Source organism: Eulemur rufifrons, chromosome 1, assembly GCF_041146395.1.
Source record: "Eulemur rufifrons isolate Redbay chromosome 1, OSU_ERuf_1, whole genome shotgun sequence".
Taxonomy (NCBI): Eukaryota; Metazoa; Chordata; class Mammalia; order Primates; family Lemuridae; genus Eulemur; species Eulemur rufifrons.
The window spans coordinates 82854616-82870893 of NC_090983.1; the positions used below are offsets into that span (position 1 = coordinate 82854616).

Consider the following 16278-nt stretch of genomic DNA (forward strand, 5'->3'; position numbering starts at 1 on the left):
ATTGCAATTCTACTCCCTTGCCTCCACATGTTTTTCTTCTGTAAGAGCTTTGCGTTTCTATAATAGATGTAGGAACTAGCCTTGCCTTTGCCTATTCTGTTGGAGCAGCCGCCTAGCGTCTCATCCTTGGAGAAGTGAATTTACCTCTTTGGACCTTAGGTTTCCCAACTGTTCAATAAAGGGGTTGACGGATGATGCCTAAATTTTCATCCCCCTTAAAGGTAATGCGGGTCTGCGAGCCCCATTGCCTTTGACTTTTGCACTTGAGTGTTCAGGACAAAGATAGCTAAAGGTGAAGGATCAAGGATCTTTCCAATGGAGAGTTAACACGGAGGTCGAGGCTCACGGTGCCAGGTCTGCAGACTCGCCTGGCCTCGAAAATACCCTTCTCTAAGATTTCCGGAGTGGGAGGCTGCAGAAGGGTCTCCTGTCTTTATCCCGCTTCTCTAACACCCGGGCAGAAGGTCCCCGCAGCGCAATTCCGTCGCTCTTCAGGACACCTAGCTGTCTATACCATCCCCAAACCGGAGTAAGCCGGACCTCTACACCTGGTTCCGTTTCTCACAGCCTTGCCGCTGTTCCCTCGAGATCCCCATTCCTTCTCAACCCCAGAAATCCTTCCAGCAGTACCAAGCACACTTTGCACCCCTCGCCCGCGGCTCTGCGAGCTTGGCGCCGCTGCAGAGTAGGGCGCTCTCCCGGGCGTCCTGGGCTCCAGCCACAGCTCCCCTCCCCAGCCTTTCCAGTTCGCAGCCCCCACGCCCCGCCCCAGGACCCTGCCGTAGCCTTCCCCTCTAAACTCCTCTGGGCGCCCTCCGGGCGCACTCCCTGCATCCTCCCAGGGAGAACCCTTCCTCCCCCCGCCCCGCTCCACCCCCAACCTCCCCAGTCTAAGCGAGAGCCAGTCAGTGTGCAGGGCGCCCGGCATCGCCGAGCCGCCCGGACCGGCCCTCTGCTGGGCGGGGGCAGGAAGAGGCACCCGGCCTCGCGGGACTCCGGGGCTCGGCTGGCCAGGCGTGCTCAGATCTGCCAGGCAGCCGCCCGGCGGGATCGGAACCGGAGAGCAGCCTCGCGCGGGAACCCGGCACCGAAGCGCCCGAGCCGCCGCCTCTGGCCCGCGGGCGCCCCCAGCTCTCACCCCAAGTCGCGGCCGGAGTCCGCACTGCGTGCCCGAGCGCGAGCGGCCCCGCACACTCCTTTCCGGCCCCCTCCGAGGAAGGGCGCGCGGGGGCCCGGAGCGGCACCTCCCGTCCGCCCGCCCTCCCCCTTCCCCGCCGCCCACCGGCCGGAGCGGCGCGGCGCTGCCTGCGCTCGGATTCCAGGAGGGAAGCGCCGCGCCGAGTCCCTGGCATCCTCAGTCCTGCCCCCCGAAGTGGAGATGCGCGAGAGGCAGGCGAGGGCGCGCAGCTCGTGAGAAGCCGCGCCAGCCGGCACCATGCATCTGCGGCCGCTGCCCCTCGTGGTGGTCCCCGGCTTGCTGCAGCTGGTGAGTGCCCGGCCCGCCGCGCCGCCCCACGCGCTGGGGACGCGTTTCGGCGGGAAAACCGCGCCGGCGGCCGACTTGGGAGCTGAGCCCGGGGCTGCTTGAGAAGTGGGGCTAGGGGCGCGCGGAGTGGAAGGAGTTTGGAGTTGCCTTAGAGGTTGAAGGGGAAAAATTGAGGAATGGAATAGAGGGACCTAGAGGCGGCGAAGGGCTCAGCAAGGATTGGGACGAGGGGTTGGGCAAAGTGGGCAGAAGGGAGCGGGGAAGAAGGTGCAGGAGAAGGAAGAGGTTTATTGATAAGCGGTCAATGAGAGGATGGGAGTAGATGGATATGATGAGGATAGGCTGAAACACCTTTTTGGTGGTTTTTATTTTTCACGTGGCTGTTTTGCTCAGATGCCCACAAACACTTCTTCCAAAGCAGAGCATCGTGCATCGGCGTTCGCAGGGCTAGGTAGTGGCGCCTTGCTGGGGAAAAACTTAGGCAAACGACCGATTTTAGGGACAGCTTGGCTTTCTCTTCGTTTTCCGTCTGGCGCTGGGGACTGGGATAGGGTTTTCTGCCAGTTGGAGACGCAGGATGTAACTTTCACGCCCACCTCCACGAGGAGACCCCTCCTGGGCAGCTCTGAGCAGTCTTTTCCGGGAGATCTGGACCGCTCGGGGCACGGAGGAGCTTGGAGGGTAGTCAAAGGTGGTTCAGGGTGCCCGCTGTGACTCTCTTAGCTCTCCCTGCGAGGTGCCACGCTCTCCTGCTCTCGGCGTATACCTATAAACCGTATGCATTGCTAGTGAATTATATTCAAGGGAGATCCAAAGTAAGACCTTCAAGAAGAAACTTTTAAAGTAAAATTATAGACGGCGAATGCTTTGGCTTGTCCGTCTCCGTGATGGATTTCTCCTGCTCACTTGGCACCTTTCTTGATGCGGTGCTATTAAGAGGGCTTTCTCCCGATGCCAGGGTTTCTTTGGTCCTCATACTTAAGACTTTGCCCAAGCACTTAGGTAAAAATGACAGTCTCTCTCTGTCTCTCTCTCTCTCTTCCTCTCTCTCCCCCCCCCCTTTCCTACTCTCTTCTATTTAGAGGGAAAATCAAGTAACTTATGAAAGTTTCTCTATGATATGTATGACGTTGTAGAACCTGAGGCACTCTGCAAGTTTTGAGGGTGGAAGAGACTCTAAAAGGTGAAGGAGAGAGGCCGCTGAAGGGCCGGTTGTCCATTCTCGTTACAGCAGAGATTAGCTTCACCTCCACCACGTTAACTCAGAAATTCTTCAATGGCATCAAGAAGAAAATGCAGTGATTTTCTCAAATGTCCTTGAATGAGCTAGCACATACTGGCTACAATATTGCATGTTAAATTTTACATCTTAGACATTATAAATCTAAAATATATACCACATTGATCTTTCGTATCAATTGCTTAAAAAAAAATTTTGGTCTGGATTCTAATCAAAGGTGATCAAACAAAGCGGCATTTATATGGCATGTGAAGAGCCTGGGAAACTCAGGTACTTAGGTAGGGGCTTCAGAATATGTTCATGAATCTTAGTTCATTAATTTTACGTTTAATGATCATGAACTGTGTATCTGCTCCATAAACACTGTTTTAGACTTTTACAGATGAGGAAATATATTTGACATGTGTTGGGTAAAAGTTCTCCTATAAGCTGCTATATTGGAAATGTTAGATTTTTTTCCCCCCACACTACCATAGTCTCTAGGGAATGGGGAATAGGAAATACATCTCGAAGGGATTATACACCCTCCTTAAGAGCTAGATTCTAACATTACAACATGGATTGATTGATTAGTTTTTAAGGAAGCTTATGTCAAATTCTAATCCATTTTTGGATTGTGCTTGGGTTGTAATGTTTTTTTCCTAGAGCACTTTATCATGGTAAGTGAGGTGGGAGCTGCAGCCCTGTGATAAGCTCACATTCCTTACGCTGCCATCCTTTTGGACAATAAAGGGCTGTTTACATTCTCCACATTCTTAGAGCCCTTGCCAGCCTGGTAGCACAAGGGGGGTTAGGATGTGAAAGGAAAACAGAGTGGCTGAGCAGGGTAGATCTAAATTGAAACAGTCCCCAATCCTACCACAAGGCCCCACCCCAGCAGGTATCAAAAAGGACAGATTATAATTTACTCCTTTGGATGGCTCATGGTTTTGTTCTACCTCTTTTTCAACTGATATCGTACTTCTTTGTTAAATTCTAACAGCAAATTGAGAAAATGTTTTCTAGATTTGAAGCTAGCCTTTTGCTTTCCTAGGAACTATATGTACTCAAAAGATCTGCCCTCTGCTGATATAAAGCAAAAAAAAAAAAGTCATTTTTTTTTAAATTTGTTGGGGGTGAGGAGCAGAGTTGCATTATTGTGTTGCAACTGGATTTTACTTTTCCATCGTCACTGCCAACCTGAACAATATGCTTTTTTAAAATGCTAAATATTTTAAATGAGTAGTGGATTCATTTGGGCATATTGAAAATTTAATTGTATGAAAATTGCCTGTTTCATCTGAAAGCAATCATAGGAAGTTTGGCCCAAATAAGTCACTAACCATATGATACTGTCACAATAACTAGAATTTTTTTTTTTTTACTATTTTTGTGATATTTAAACTTTTAAGAAAGTAATAAGCTGAATTGATAAATATTGCAGGTAGCCTATGAAGAACATTTATACGTTACTGGTCCTTGCCCAGTTTTCCTGCCTTGTGCCTAGTGCTTTTAACAGACAGGTTCCTGTACCTAATTAATAGGATTACTAAGCATTTGCAAAATTTAAATATCCATCTTGAAAATAGTTTTTAAAAATCCTTATTCAGCACCATATTCTTTATAAGAATATTAATAGTACATTATTTCTTTTCTGCCATTCTAATGAAGAAAAAATTAGCATTTGAAATGAATATTACAACAAAATGAGTGTTGTTTCACGACATGATACAAGGTAAAGACTTCACCAGATGTCAATTTCTTACAGATTTGCATGATAATTTGTAACTGGTAATAAGTGTGATTTTTGCCTTTAAGTAAAATGCAGATTGTAAAAAGATGAAATTTTAATTTAAATGGATGATTAGCTAGAGTTTAAGATAACATTTAGTGATGATTTAAAAAATGTTTGGGACACATTTCAACTTGTTTTTCTGTGATACGATGCTGAGTTTATAGTATAAAATATAAGCTATAAGTGATGTAAGTTAGCAAATTTTTAGAATCCTATAAAATCAGAATACTTATGATGGAAAATGGTAAAAATTTAAGTTCATCCTTGTTATATAAGATTGTCTCACACAACTTATTAGAGGTATTTATGTTTATCTTAACAAATTAATAATTTTAATGTTTGTTTAGTGTGATGTTCTTATTTGTTTACTATCCTGTATTTACAAGAAGTGATAACTCATGACTGTCTTCCATTCAAAAATCACAATTTCCCTCATACAGCTTAATCAATAAACATCAAAGCAGTGTTTCCCAGTGTAGGATCAATAGTCCTGTGTTGGCTAGATAACAATGCGGAGGAGAAAAAATACCACTATATCATGGTTATGACTTAAAGTTGGCTGAGCTTTAAAATTAACTCCTCATTATGAGCGTCATTATCTTAGACATTTTTAAAAATGAGAATTAGGATTGGACAATTAAGTCCTCTGTTCCAGCCACCCACCTTCCAGTAAAAGTTGTGTTCACTTATCCTATTCTAAGATTATGTTATCTGGTCCAGTTTTAAATGATGACACAGGAAACCGACTTCTCCTGGAAAATTATTTTATTGTTTGATAGATTTCCAAATGGAAAAGAAAAGCTTTCTTAATCTTTGTGCTATATTTTTTATTAATTTTCTTTTTTTTATTGTTTCTGATCAGTGGTCAGAATGCTAAATAAGGCAGAGGCTTTTTTGAAAAACCGTTTGGAGTTTTACATTGTCAGCTTAAAATGTGTAGTTCTTGCAAATCGAATAAATTAAGAAATGTTGATTTTTTTTAATAATACATTGCCCACCTTTTATCTATGAAAGAGCTAATCAATACATCTTGAATGATTTAGTCATTTAGTGGTAGCAATCAAACACAAATATAAACGTGTCACAGGTTCATGATTTTGTAAAAGCTCTAGGACTGTCTCTTTCTGTTTACATATTCAGTGGACTCCTTTACCTGAAGCTTTGCTGGGTAAGATTTGAGAAAAGAATTATAGCTGCACACTCAAGTGCCTACAGTTAAGGCTGTGTCAGCGTTTCTGTAAAGAATCTCATTTCTATCTTAGCCATAAGCATTATTGCCGGTTAGAAGCTGGCATTTAATATCTTGATTTGGGAGTCAATTATTTTAAAGCTGCTTTAAAAAATTTGTCCACATGATTTTGAGCACTCACCCATGTGGGGTTACTTTCTAGGTGTCCTTATAGTAGTATACAGAATGGTGATTTAACAAACTAATTTCTATATTATTGACTTGGTAACTAAACAGGCAAAACCCTATAGTTTTGACTTGTACAGTGGTTATAATTTAAGTCATAATATGTTTCAATTATTTTAGATAATATTTTCCAAATTAACCTATTTTTTTAACTGTCATAAGATTTTGTAACATTATTTCCTCATGAGTATTTTTCATTGTGCCAAATTCAGGTGGCCTAGTCAGTGTTTTTATAAGTCTTTATTTACTAACAAGCTATTTAAATTTTTTATTACTTGTGATATGACCAGTGTTGTTGACAAGGACTTCATTCTTTATTTCCTGCTCAATAAAAAAGGGATTTAAAGCAATTTACAGTATAGATTTTCATATTATAGAAAGAATTCTAAGATATTACTGACTGAAAACTTCCATATTATTTTTAATTTATGAAAATCTAGATAGAATCTCTCAAATATTTGGTTCATTATGCTGTGAGATCAGTATATAATATGGAATTATGTTTCTTTGTAGAACTGTCATTAAAAATGAAAGTTCCATTATTTAAATGCAAATGCTGTAGGAAATATTTTTCTTTTTCCTAGTCTGATAATTCAAGAAGTTCAAATAGTTGTTTTTAAAATGGCCATTCTTGGGCTTACTTTGGCAGCAAATATACTAAAATTGCTATTCTTGTCAATTTTCTCCTCTTAAATGTATGAATCTATGGTAAGAGAGGTGGTTCATTTTATAAGCTTAAATTGCAATGGTCATAATGCTGTCTTTTATTTGCATATACTTACCCATTTTCAAGTTTCTTTTACACAATTTATCACATTCTGTTCTCCCAGTAAGACTAGAAAATAGAGAAGGACATTTTAGATGTTCCCATCCATGTATTGGAAAGAACAATGAATTTGGTGTCAAAAGACTTGGGTTCTATTCCTAAAAAATTGAACATTCAACAGATACTTACTGACCATCTGTTTTGACCCCGACTTTACACTGAGGCTATAACAAGCACGTAGGAAACAGCAGTAAACAAAATAGAACTGGTCAAGCGTGTGAGTGTGAGTGTGTGTGTGTGTGTGTGTGTGTATGTGTGAGTGTATGTATCTTGGACAGGTCATTTAACAGCCTCAGACCCCTCATCTATAAAATGAAGTCATTAATGACAAATTAGATGAAAAATTATTTCTAACATCTCTTTCCTTTTTCCCATGTATTGTAACAGTGATTCTGGATTTTTTCTTTTTATGATTTTCATCTTTAGTTACTGAAAAATTTAAAATATATCTTGCATGCAAACATAATTGTTTTAAATATAAATTTTACATGTGTTTTATGCTGCTAACCATATCACAAATGATACATATACTTAGAGGTAAATTTCTATGAGACTGATTACTGTTATCTCTGCTTATGGAAAAGGAAATTTTAGTGAAACTAGGCACAGGGAATTGATGAGCACTTATTTAACACATATAATCAGCAAAATCAATAAAATTTAAATTAAAATGGTGCATTCAGGGTTTTCCCCCCCTCTGCCATTTTTAAATTGTAAACTACCAACATCTAGCCATTGCTTCAATTTAAATAGAAAACAAATTGATTCTCAGTTAAATTCTAATTATTAAAATAAGCAACATTGCAGCTTAATACTATTCTTCAACCAGAAAACTAGCAAGTGACTTTTGTATGCCCCAATAGAATACAGCCTATTTAAATTAGAAATACTTTTAACTAACTTCAAAGGTTTCAGAAATTCAATGTAAATGTTACAAAAATTTCCAGATAAAACGGACAAAAAACTGGCCTGTGAAACCTATCAAAGATGGATAAAATCACCAATAGTCTTAACCTTAGGAGAAAATCCAAGGGAAACAGACTAACTCATCCTGGGGTGCAGTCCAACCGTAAACACCATAAATGTCTCTACAAATGAAACTTGACTTTGTGACGTTGCTGTTTTTTGGTCAAATTAAGTGATTCTAAGGTCATGAAAACATTTGTGTAAATCTCTTCATGAAAGAATATGCAAGATTATGATGTTCAAGCATTATCACATATAGTGACAATCTTTATATCTCATCAATTTTACCTTAAGTTATATAGCATGTATATTTATTCACTCAAAACAGTAATTTAAGAAATGGTGTAGATTATTCAAAGGGAAAGACCACATGTATAATTTATATGGCTGTTAACTCATGTTGTCTTTCAGCATTCTATTTCTCATCTGTGCGTGTAGGTTTAACTAGGGAAAGTGGTTGACGAGTATGAGAATCTGTATGATCTTTTCAGTGGATAATGTATACAATAAACAAATAGGGACTGTAAGGAACCATTTAACATTTTATAGTAGTGATAATAATATTTATTAATAAAGTTTTGCATTTCGATAGTCTGAACAGGAGACATTTGGATTGGGTTAAGGAATATAGCAATGGAAATGGAAAGGGAGAAGTTTTCAAAGGTGTGTTTTCTGTTGTCTCAAATTCACCTATTTCTCCTGGGTTGATGACTCTCAAATTTGTGTCTCATTTCCTACCCCATTGCCCAGGCTCCAAGCCCGTGTTTCTATAATTTACAGCTTATTATGACTTGGATGTTTTGCTACCAACTCACACTCAACATGTCTAAAGCCACACACGTCTTCCCTAATTGAGTGCCTTCCAGCATTCATAGATTCAGATCTCAAAGTCACCACCTCCCTCTTTTTAATATGTGGAGTCTCTGTGCTAAGACAAGGGACTTGGTGTAAAGCACTACATGGTTTACAAAATTTTCTCACATATGTGATGTCATGGTTCCTCTTCACATCAGCTCTGAAAAGTAAGTAGAGCAATAATTATTGCATCCATTTTACAGGTGAAGCAACAAAAGCACCAAAGACAGATTGTAGATCACACAAATGGTAAAACTTGAATTGTCCACCCAGTTCAGCCCTTAATTCATAGCAGCATTCATTTGTAGAAGATTGTGGGATTGCTCATGAGTACCATCTTTCTAGATACTCATCACTGACACCCAGAATGATGCGCTGGAGGGACATTTCTAGGAAACATCCTGTTCTGCTCAGCTACCACTGACACAGAAACCTCAACTCATTCGTCTTAGACATTTTTAAAATAAGGTTTGCTATAAAGTCAAACAAGTTAAATAGAACAAACGGATTCTTGGAGTGTGTTCCTTAATCTGGAATTCTATTTAGAATTTAACCTCACAGAGTCTAGTTGCCAAGTGTCCCAGCTTTTATGCAGTTTTCAACGCTAAGTTGGTGGCTGAGGAATGTGTCTCCAGTTAGGATCAGTAGAGGTTTTGAGAGCTCTCTCTGATTTCTCAGAATCTCACCTTTATCACTCCAGATGGAAAAGATAAAAAGAAGAGAGAAAGTATGAGTTCAAGAGCTACTTAATCCTATGTTTCTAATGGATAAGTGGGAATATGAGAAGGAGCTGGCAGGCATGGTAGACTAACTAGTAGGTGCCCAGACTTGTACAAAATTTGAGAGCATTAATATATGATTTTGCTTTACTAGTAGCATATTGTCTTGCTCTCTTTCTCTTTCTTAGTGTACATTTTTGATTGTAAAGATCACATATAGTAGTGGATGTTGTTGTTGGTTCTCCACCCAGATCCCTTTTGGAGATGTGCCCTGCCAGAATGCACTCAGAGACACAGGTGTGGTTCACTTCTCCTGCAAAGCTCTTGACTAATGACTGACAGGTGTCAGAGTGGGAAAAGCCCAGCTCCCTTGCCTGCTGTCTGGACAGCTCTGAGGGGTAACAGATACTCTGGGGTGCTCCTGCAGGAACAACCTGAAGCTGCCCTTTGTGGGACTCTGTCTGCAATCACACCCTTCCATGGCTTCCTCCCACTCTCTCACCTGCTGCCCCGCTCTCTTGCCAGACTTCCCTGGAAGCACTTTTGTTATAAATCATTTGCACTCAGATATTAATACTCGTCTCAGTATCTGCTTCCGGGGAACCCAACCTAAGGTTTCTATTTAAATCTCACCTATTTTCTGCCACCTCACACTTGGCTAATCACTATTAATAGTTTAATGTATATCTTTCCAGATAGTATGGATATGTCTGCTTTTATCATAATGATATGATGCATAATATAATGTTCTATAACATGCTTTTTTAATGCAATAAAAAAGCCACTTTTCTGGCCACTTTGATATGATATACAGCAACTGTGTTTTTAAGGATTCATAGTATTTCATGGCATTGATGTGCAATAATATATTTAATCAGTCCTTAATTAATTAATATTTTGAATTCTTTAATACATTTGTAGGTATATCTTTAAAATGAATTCCTAAAATTGAAAATGCTGAGAATGTACAATTTGAATTTTGATAAATATATTTTCCTAAATGATTGCACAAATATATGGTACTACTCACAGTGTATGTACATGCTTGCATTCCTAACTAAATATTGATATTTTTTTAAAAACTTTGCCACTCTATTACAGGAAAACACTTCATTGTTTTTAAAATGTCTTGTACACTGTATTACTTTTGGGGAATGTAAAGTCTGTTTTCATATTTAATAACTATTTATATTTCTTATTTTGTGAATTGCCTTTTTAAATAGTTTCCCATTTTTCAATTGTCTTTTTTTTATAGCCTTTAAATTTTTACAGCTTTTTTATAATATTGTTCTTGCACAATTGTTCTTTAGTTTATTATTCCTGGATATTTTATATATCATGGGGTTGTTATGGATATCTTTTTTATGCCTAATGTTTTAAAATTGTTTTTTGCTAGACTATAAGGAAAGCTATTTAGTTTTGTATATTATGTTTGTATCTGTTCTATTTTTAAGCTGGATTATCAGTTTTAATAATTTTTATTTGATTCTCCTGGATTTTACGTTTAGACAATCATATCATCTTCAAATAATCTTATATCTGACTCTTTATTGAACATTTTATCTCATTAAAATTTATTTATCCTAGTAAACTGGATAGATCCTTCAAAACATTGTTGAATAAAACTGAAATTAAGCATTTTTTGTTTCTAACTTTAGCATAAACTTTATTAACTATAAAGTTTATTATTTTATTTACTACTTATTTACTATTTTCATTTATTTTACATATATCCTTTTATTATTTTATTTAAGAACACTGACTACATTCATAAGTGAAACATGGCTACAGTGAAATATGCCAGGTTTTTGCATCTGGATTATGCTAGGATCACAATTAGAAAGACTTCTAATTTTTTTTCTCTCAATCCTGGGACAAGTTAAAATACTTGACAATTGTTTTTCCCCTGACAGTTTGTTGGGAGCCATTCTAACCAATTTGAGCCTTTTTGCTTTGAGAGAGGAAGTCTTTTTATAAATTTCGTTTATGGCTTCTTACCCATTCAGATTTTTTTCTTCAATGCTTATTGAATCACTTTTATTAATTTTAAAGAAAATTATGCATTGTTGTGTATCTGTAAATTTATTGAACATAAAATTGTATGTATAATTCCATTAATTTTTAAAAACCTCCTCCATACCTGTGAACTTACACCCTATTTTTCGTCCCAAGTTTGTATTATGTTAATTGTTTTTGAAGCAGTGGTTAGCTAGGGGACTGCCTTCCTTCTCTCTGTAGGTCTAGCACTGGGAACAGAAGGCTTCCCTGGCAGATACGTTACTGAGGGATCCACACTGAAAGAAGCCTGGGGGCAAGGGGTGAGCATCCAGAACCCCAACACTTTGTGCTCAGAGGAGGACATTGCAATCTCCTGGGAGCTGCCCTGGAGCCTGCTTCACTCACAGCTCCTGCTGCAAGCCTGGTGGTGAGAAGGAGGTTCACAGGCAGGGGCATAAACCTCAGTTCCTGCTCAGGCGCTGTTCTCCTTTGCCTTCGTTTGGTTACAGACTGTTCAGCACGCTTGGCTTTTCCATCATTCTGATTCACTCTTCTTTGTATCTTCCAGAGATTCTCAGATTTTGTAGACTCTGTGCATTCATTCTTGTTTTCGCATTCCTGGTTCGTTTCATTGGGATTTTGGCAGGGAGGCAAGCACATGCATTCCCTCAGCTTTCCTTCTTGCAACTGGAAATCTTGTAGTCATTTTTGGCTCATCATTCCTCATCCCCTATAATATCCATTCAGTCACAGAATCCTATGAGATTTCCTTCCAAATCCCTCTGTAAACTGTCTCTCTCCATCTCCAGCCATTCCATCACTTCCACAGCCTCCTACTGGTATGTCTCATCCCAGCATGAGCCTTCTCAATGCATTCCCCATATGGCAGAATCATCTTTCTTAAATTCTCCTTTGATTTACTATGCCTCTCCACTATTAAGAATGAGATTGGGTTGCGATTCTCTTTTTCTTAGCACAGTGAGTCTAAATTCCTATTCCTGGCTTTCCCAGCCTTAAATCTCTCATCCAATATTTATCACATACTCCTAACTGCAGCCAGGGCCTGTATCCTTAATGCTCCATGAATACTTCAGAGTGGAGGAAAAAGCATAGGTTTTGGTGTGAGACTGCCTTGGATTCTGGTGCTCTCTCTGGCATCTTGGGTAAGCTAATAAATTTACTAAATTTCAGTTTCTTTCCTCATAAAATAATGGTAAGTATAGCTATCTCAAAGGGTTATGCTGATTACATACAAAAATGTAAAATGCCTGACAGAATTAGCTTAACAAATGCCAATTTTCCTTTCCACCTTGTATCAGCTTAGGTTCTTTGTATGCAAGCAACAGAAATGGACTCTGACTCACTTAAGCAGGGAAGAAATTCATTTTGATAGGCAAGCTCCCAGAAAACCTTAGAGAACCAGTCATGTCTAGAACAAAATCTAGGGTCTAGGTTTCAGGAGATTATTAATTAGCCCAGATGATAAATAAATGCCAATGTTTTTGTTTCGGTTTGTTTTTTGTCCCTCTCCAATACTTGCTTCGCTTCCATTTTCTTCTGTGGTCAGGTTGCACAGTGGCTCTTTGGGATGTTCCACTGAAACAATCTCAGTTTTATAAGCGCTGTAATAAATAGTTTGCTGTGTTTGAAATGGATTTATGCACACAGCACAAATGATTTACATATTGCTTCAGAAGGGAGTGTAATATAATAAATATTGATGAACTAAAATTGTAATAAGAATTTGGAAGTGAAGGGAATACAAGAGGTAAAGGTGGGCAGGCATGCTGAGTTCTTTATCTTACATAGTAAGAAGTTAATATAAGCTGTCTAATGTTAGTAAATTAAGAAATAGACATAAAATCTTGAAAGTTACCAAATATTAGAAGAATTAAAAATTATACAATCAACAAAAATCCAGTATGTAAATTTAATTATTTACTGTGTGCTCTCATTTCTTCTATAGCTTAATTAGATTAGAAAATAGATTTAAAATTAGCTCCTGGAATGGGAAAGCAGAGGCCATCTGTCTATCAGGTTGGGCTGTAGGGCAGGGTTTATCAGCCTCAGCACTGTTGTCATTTTGGGCCAAACAATTACTTGTAAGATGCTGTCCTGTGCATTTTAGGATGTTTAACAGCACATTTGGCTTCTACTCACTAGGTATGGTAAGTAGCACCTTCTCCCACTTGAATAACCCAAAATGACTCTAGACATTGCCAGTGTCCCCTGGGGAGCAAGAGAACCCCATTTAAGAATGCCTGCTGTAGGTGATTTGTGGCTCTGTGAAAGGCTGAACCAAGGACCTCTGGCCTCTCCCAATTAAATGCTTTGTCCTTGAAGTGCTGGGAAGAGGTCAGCATTTTGCATAGACCCGGTTTCTTTCTTAACACTTTTGTTTTTCCAGCTCAGGCAAATTTCCTCCAGTTCAGTTCAATTCAACCAATCTTTTTGAGTGCCAACTCTGTCAGGCACTGTGCCCAGTGCAAACATCTCTATTGGATAAGTTTTCCTTTTTAAGGGAAATAAATGATGAATGATCCCCCGAAATTCTTTGCCTGGACAAGATCTCCCTCCCTACTAGAAATTGTCACACATTTCATTTTGCCTCAGGTACAGATCTTACCAGTTGTTAGGGCTGGCTCAGAAAGTTTTAGTAAAGCCTTCTAATTTCCATATTTTAAAATGCAGTAATGAGAGAAAAATTACTCTGTAGAAGACAGCAAATAAAACTGAAAATGGCAATCATAAATATTGGTCGGTTAATAAAAATGTGTACTAAATCACACTTGACATGCAAATTTGTTACAATTAAAAGATAGTGGGATCATATTCTTCAAAGAGTTTATCACAAGCTTAGATTATATTTTGGATATCAAAACTGACAGCAGTAGTTTTGAGTGTAAAATTTGATTCAGTGTTGTTGAGATTTTTTTAGAAGTAGCTTAGAACTATCAAGTTCAACTCTTAGAAGCTAAATTGCATTTCCTTTTTATTGAAAAATTGCAGATTTTCAAGTTTGCTGAAATGTAAACTATGAAATTACTCTATTTTCATAAATTGTATGAATCACTGTCTTCTACATTGGAATGCATTTTTAATTAAGTTTTTCCTTTAAGGCAATTCTCATTTAAAAAAATATATTCATGAAAGTGTCCTATGAGAGTTGCATCTTAACCTCCAGAGATAAACATGGGTAATAGAAAAGTAGACAGAATCTCTGGTGGTGTTAAAATTTGAAGTATATTTTCATGAAATTATAATTATGCGTAATGCCCTTACTTATTGGGATAAGGTCTGAGAACCACAGTGGACAGCAGCTGGGCTGCTGCTCAAGCCCTTTGTAGACATGGAGAATGAGCCCCCACGTAGCCTCCTGTAACCTTCAGAGTGTGTGTGTCAGGGGCACCTCAGGCAGGCCAGCTCACTCCTGCACCTACCTCTATACATATGCACAGACGTGCACACAGTAACACTCTCCTACCGAACTTCCCCACCACATAAAAGGCTGTATCTTTTCATTGGCAGGAGGATGGCTTGTCCTTACCTTGAAAGTTATAGACCTAGATTACGCTACTGCCATTCTCTGTACAAATCCCTAAACAAGCCAAGACCTTATTTTCTAATCTTTTCTTAGCTTCCATAGATTAATGTAGGAAATGGCCATAGAAAAACATTCATTGGTAATTCTCGTATTCATATTTTTATGTGTTCATTCAATAGTAAACTAAGTGTCTATGGTAGGCATGGTACTTGGCTAAGCTTTTCCTTAGACTGTATTGCTAGGGACAAAAATATTTTTTCGTGATAAATCAGGTTATCTTATTTTAAAGAATGAGAGTCTCAATTTGGTGTTCTGTTTTATAATTTTCCTACTAGGAAGAGCAAAGCTAACTTATAGCTTAGTTGCAACAAGTGCCTTTACTAAACCTAATTTGCTTGAAGTTTTCTCACCTATTATATAGTTTTGGCTTTATATTCTTTTTTACAAATGGTCCACATACCTATTATATATGGATTATATCAGAAGCCTTGGAAATATTGTGTGAAAGTATTTGGGCTAAAAATTCCTTTGCTAAAAGTTTCACCATTGCTGTCCTAATGTGCCTATGACACTGATTTTCTGAAGTCATTTTGATTCTATGGATATGAGTTTCCTCTAAACTTTTCCTTCTGAAAATTGAAGTGGTTGAATTCAGTGATTCCCCAGTGCTGGTCCATGGGCCAGCTGCAAGAGCTATAGCAAGAGAACATTTTCAGAACCTTTAGGCGTGTTACATCAGTATCTCTGGGCTGGGGCCAACGCACCAGGTGATACTGGGGCCTTGCCAGGTTTGGGAACCCCTGGACCAGATTGTCTCTTAGATGTCTTTTGGCTTTATGAATTTATAATGCTTTTGGAGCCCTGGCTCCTGGTGGGTGGGATATAAACCAGCCCCTAGGGAAAGAGCTGTAGAGACACTAATTACACTGCTGGTAATCAGGAAGAGAAATGCCTTAGGTCATGATAGGGTTTTCCAGCTTTTGCAGACCTCTCTCCGAAAGGGCTGTTTCATGCTTCTCTCTGGTCTCCTGAACCTTTATGTGTACCTCCATTCTAGCATTTATCTCATAGCATTGTAATTGTGGGTGCATTTCTTTGTGTGTTCCACTTAACTCAAGTGAAATCTATGAACACAGAGAATGTAGATGTCAATCTCTGTAACACGACAGCCAACCATATATTGAGCATCAGATAAATGCTCGAATGAATGAATGAACTATTGAGAGAAATCACTCGGTAACTCCCCTGATAGGTTATGCTTCAGAGCAATAGAAACCTACCTATGATAGATTATAGAGAAAAAGTCTGGGTGGCGTATTAAATCTAAATCCTTAGTCTGCTGGTTCAATGTCACTGATCACCTTCAAAGTGTGCCTAATGCCTCTTTGTTTTTTAACTCTGAATTTACATAGGCAATATTTCCTATCCTTAATAGTGTGATCATAAGGATCCTTTG

General features: G+C 39.0%; 1 protein-coding gene across 1 annotated transcript in view; it reads left to right on the top strand.

Moving 5' to 3' along the window:
* Positions 1-1288: 1288 nt before the first annotated feature.
* The window catches only part of NXPH2 (neurexophilin 2), a 106824-nt gene continuing 91834 nt past the window's right edge, over positions 1289-16278 (top strand). The window contains exon 1 of the mRNA XM_069473084.1: positions 1289-1486. Within this exon, the coding sequence (XP_069329185.1) occupies positions 1436-1486 (51 nt within the window). The 5' untranslated portion in view covers positions 1289-1435. The remainder of the gene's footprint in view (positions 1487-16278) is intronic.